This window comes from Taurulus bubalis (genome assembly GCF_910589615.1).
Source record: "Taurulus bubalis genome assembly, chromosome: 3".
Taxonomy (NCBI): domain Eukaryota; kingdom Metazoa; phylum Chordata; class Actinopteri; order Perciformes; family Cottidae; genus Taurulus; species Taurulus bubalis.
This window is the reverse complement of record NC_136591.1, coordinates 34,783,357-34,787,992: the sequence shown is the minus strand read 5'-3', so window position 1 is coordinate 34,787,992 and position 4,636 is coordinate 34,783,357. Positions and strand designations below refer to the sequence as shown.

Sequence of the window (4,636 nt, the reverse complement as noted above, 5' to 3'; positions counted from 1 at the left end):
TGTCTGTGACCTGGAGCCCAGCGCAAGTAGCCTCGTTTAGCATTGAAGGTGACATATCGTGCTAATATACAGGTTGATGCTTGTACTTGGGGTTTACATGCTTTAATGTTCAAAAAACACATTGTTGTTCTTATGCTGTCTTTTTAATATACCTGTGTTATATCTGAAACGTTCCGATTTAGCGCCTGTCTCTTTAAGGCCCCCTCCAATCTGATTTTGGCAACCCACAAACTAATTTACTGGGTGGTCTTAATCCACGGTTTGAGGGTTGGTAGGCGCTCCAGATACCTACATTTATGTGCACAAGCACGGAAACAGTCTGTTTTAGAGCGGCGACAACTTTCTCAGCTATTTGCCAAAATGTGGATCCATTATTCAATAGCAAAAGTGAAACCAAATACTGAACAATAAATCAGCAGACAAATGTTTACACCTTGTTTTAATTTAACCTTTTTTTTAACAACACACTTATGATACAGAATGAGTATTCGCACAGAAACAGACACATCTTGTTAATCAGCATAGAATAAACAGCTGGTTTGGCGACAATCATCAGAGGACAACCATATTTTTTCTCTCCACAATGGCTGTTGTGCCAGGTGTTTCGCAAACCAATGAAAGAGCTGTAAAGGGGAAGAAACAACACAAGCTTTAGTCTTAAATGCTTTCCGGGTTTGAGTCAAGCTTGAACAACTAGATCCTATTCTAATGAGCCTGTTCTGATCTCCAGACTGGGTGCCGTGTTGGGACTGAAAAGAGGTCACCTGACGGAATCATCACAGAATGAATTGGAAAAGAAACATGGCAAGAACCCGATATGAACAGACCACAGAAGACGACTAAGAGTCCACGATGTTAAAAATGGCATCTTGATTGCACATGCAATGGCCAAATAAACAATATGTGGGGGAACAAATGACCAATTATGTCATTTAGTCGTCTTTTGAGGTGTTCTATTGGGAGAAAAAGCATCACACTTAAAGCTTATCTTAAGAGCGTGAATGTCAGCGTTTGATAGTCTTTTAAAGAGCAACAAAAAAATAATCTCTTCCGTTAATCACACAGTTCAGTACTGCTTCCCCTCCCACTCCCCTTCTGGATGGGGAATAATGATAGACAGTTCACTTCATCTTTTAGTCAAACCATCAAACTATTTAGTTTTATTTTCACACACGTACAAACAAACTCACATCAAGTCCCTTTTATATTTGGTCACACTGTCATTCCTGTATTAAACTCAAAGTGCTATTGACATTTTTTATTTGAGATCTCACAGCTTGGCATTTCAAAAAAGAAAAGAAAACACCCAAGGAATCTCAGCGGAGGAGTCCAAAGCTCGTCACGGCCAGTTGAATGTCCGACCAGTGATCTGGTAGAACTTCTGATTGAAGGGGTGAAAGAACCTCTGCAGTTTAGTCACCACCGACGGGTCCACCTCTGGATGGATGCGGCCCTTGCTGCCCGCCAGGCACTTGTTGAAGACAATGTTAAATCGCAGGCAGTAAAACCCCCTGGTGGCGTTGAAGTACAGGTTGTACTGACTGATTCTCGAGGGCAGGTTGAGGAAGCGCTCCACGAGCTGCAGCTCCGGCAGCGGGTCCGTGATGAGGCGGTCCCCGTCCACGATGTGGAACTGCTCCACGGGGAAATACTTCAGCCAGCGCTCCAAGTGTTTGGTGTAGATGCTCGTCCGCACCGCTTTGTACTTTGTGTTCACCTCGCAGGTGCCGGAGTCCACGGCCAGCTTCTCGAACTTGTGGTAGGTCTTGTTTTTGCGCTCCTTTCCCTCCAGCACCTGCGTGTAGTCGGACACCGCTCTGGTGGTGGGCTCGCGGACGATGATCAGCAGCTTGATGGAGGAGTTCATCTTGAAAATGCGCTCGGGGACCTCCTCCGTGATGAAGTATGCGGGGCTCTTCTCGATGGTAATCTGGTGGGGGAAGGAGAAGGGCATTTTCTCCCGGTACCAGTCGATGCCCCGGGCGTAGTTTTGGTCATTATCGAAGAAGTGGATCTCCTGCGAGGCTTTGACCACCGCCGGATGCAGGTTGAGCATCTCCAGCAGGGCGCGGGTGCCCCCCTTGCGTACCCCGATGATGATGGCCCGCGGCAGCTGCTGGACCAGGTTGTGCAGGCGGATTTGCTCTTTGGTGGCATTGCCCTTGCGGAGTTCGTGGAGCAGGCCGCGCTTAAACTGCAGGGTGCGGAGAGGGATTTGCTCTGGCTCAGGAGGGGGCACACGGCTCTCAATGGGGCAAATGGGCTGTAGCCTGAGAGAGACCAAAGCAAAAGAGAAAAGACATCCTCAGTCTCAACGCTATCACAGCTTACTCATTACAACAATCATTAACTTCCTTTCAAATTAACTCTTTGGCTGGTTGAACCACATCCCATTTGCTTAAGCAGTGATGTGGAATATGAGATTCTATAGGCGGTGCTTTGTCGGTTCAGCTACTACTGTCCATGCCAATAAGATATTATTGCATTGAGTTTGGCATTTTGGTTATCGCTTACTTGTTTTTCCACAGGGTGGATCTAGATTCAACCGGTAGCTGGATAAGACATTTGTAGGTGATTCAAATGTTACAATTAACTTCATGAATCGAAAGTTCTGAGACAAAAACAAAGGTAACCTCCAAACTGAACAATGGCGTGGTGGTGGCCTGTCAATCATCGGGTAGCCACACCCCTAGAGCTTCCCCTTCTTTATGGTCTGTTTGACTCTAAATAGGACCATAATTTACAAAATGGACACCATGCTGTATTGAAGAAGATTGAAAACTAGCAATTGAGACCATTAACAATGTCGACAATGTTTTATGAGGAAATCAATCAAATGAGAAGTAGAGTCAGTTTCTCATAGACTTCTATACAATTTAACGTATTTTCAGAGAAGACGCCGCCTGATGGCCATGAGAAAGAATGCAAGTTTAAGGCACTTCTGCATTGGCTTCACTTTTCAGAACTGGGAGGTTGCCACCTGGTTTGGACTTAGTAAGCTCCAAATTAATTGCTCTTCATTGAATCAATAAAGTTGTCTGGATCTGAACTTCTTGTGTGACGGAGCACATTTAAACAACTCAATGAAGTGGAGGATTGCCTGCATTGAATCCCTGATTCACTAAAGTCTGTTCTAGTAATTGGTGAATTGTGTTGAGACTGTGATGACTTACCTATCCAAGGTCCCAACCCTGGCCACGAGATAGAGGACACTTCCGATAGCGAGGCTGCCCAGAACGAAGAGCTTCTGTCTCAGCAATGCCTGCTGTTTGAATAGCATGGCCCTCCATCAATCTTCAGGACTGCGTCTTCAGCCTGCAGAGAGCAGAGTACATAAACCACTAATCACCAAGGGAAGAGAGACAGCCTAATGTTTATTAACACACGCTCAATCAAGTCTTACAAGTGATTAAGCAACACTCGCCTGAAATGTGCTGCATGTGCTATTTGAGAAAAGGTTCATTCACCCACCACTACTTTGTTCCACTTTAATTCAAGAATGAGATCGGATCTAATGTACAGGTGTGCTGTGAGTGCACTGCTTTGACACAGTGATGCATGAAGGATGTAAATGCAGAAGTGCCTTTAACTTGCATTCTTTCTACTGGACAGCAGGGGGCGACTCCTCTGTTTGTAAAAATAAGTCTGGTTGTATAGAAGTCAATGAGAAAATGACTCTACTTCTCACTTGATTTACTACCTCAGTAAACATTATGAACATGAGTTTATGGTCTCAATCTATGTGGGTTGGTCACTATAAGCATCACATTTCATATCACAAATAGATATTTGATGTATAGTTACTATGAAAATATATATTAGTGCAGTTTTCATCTTCATGTTTTCATGTATTTTAGAAGTGCTAAAAGCCGATTTCAAATGAGACAATATCACAATCTCAATACCTAAAATATACTGTACATAAGAATGTTTTTTAAAGGGGAACACCAAATAAATTAATAATTCCACTACGTTATTCCAATGGATTAGGGATGTCCAATCCATATTATTAACACTTACTATCTCACTATATGTCTCAACTTTGTGATGTCATCAAGTATAAAGTGTGGAGCTGCTCCACAGAGGATTAAATAAACTTATTTTGTCTTGTTATACCTAAATAAGCTGTATTCTATGTTAGTGTTACACATATATATGTATACAGTGTTACACATATATATGTATACATTCTCAACATCTTTCCCAATTGTCAATGGAGCAGTTCCACATTTTTACTTGATGACAGGACACATTTGAGCTTTAGCACTGTAGTTTTTGGAATTGGGAAAGAGTTGTTCATGTTAACTAATAATTTGAGACTTTCTTAGACCATAGGAATAACATGTATGAATTTAAAAAATTGGCGTAGTTCCCCTTCAATGTATGAAAAGGAGGAATTATGGTATCTAAACTGATTTGTTTTGATCCTTTTCTGTTATTTCATATGGGAGCCAATCCTAGACCTGAGAGAAATCATGTGTATTTTAAAAATCTTCACCTCTAAACATTGTATATATATATATATATATATATATATATATATATATATATATATATATATATATATATATATATATGTTGATACTAATGTCCCTTTTGACCTTTGTAAAAAAGATGAAAGAATTCATCTCTTTAT

General features: G+C 41.8%; 1 protein-coding gene across 1 annotated transcript; it reads right to left on the bottom strand.

The window, feature by feature from the left end:
• Nucleotides 1-1,339: 1,339 nt before the first annotated feature.
• On the bottom strand, nt 1,340-3,280 carry LOC306734569 (heparan sulfate glucosamine 3-O-sulfotransferase 5; the record flags this gene model as incomplete). Its single annotated transcript, XM_079215928.1, has 2 exons — nt 1,340-2,270; nt 3,174-3,280. 2 exons carry the CDS (start codon nt 3,278-3,280, stop codon nt 1,340-1,342), a joined length of 1,038 nt encoding a protein of 345 aa, XP_079072054.1.
• Nucleotides 3,281-4,636: the final 1,356 nt, after the last annotated feature.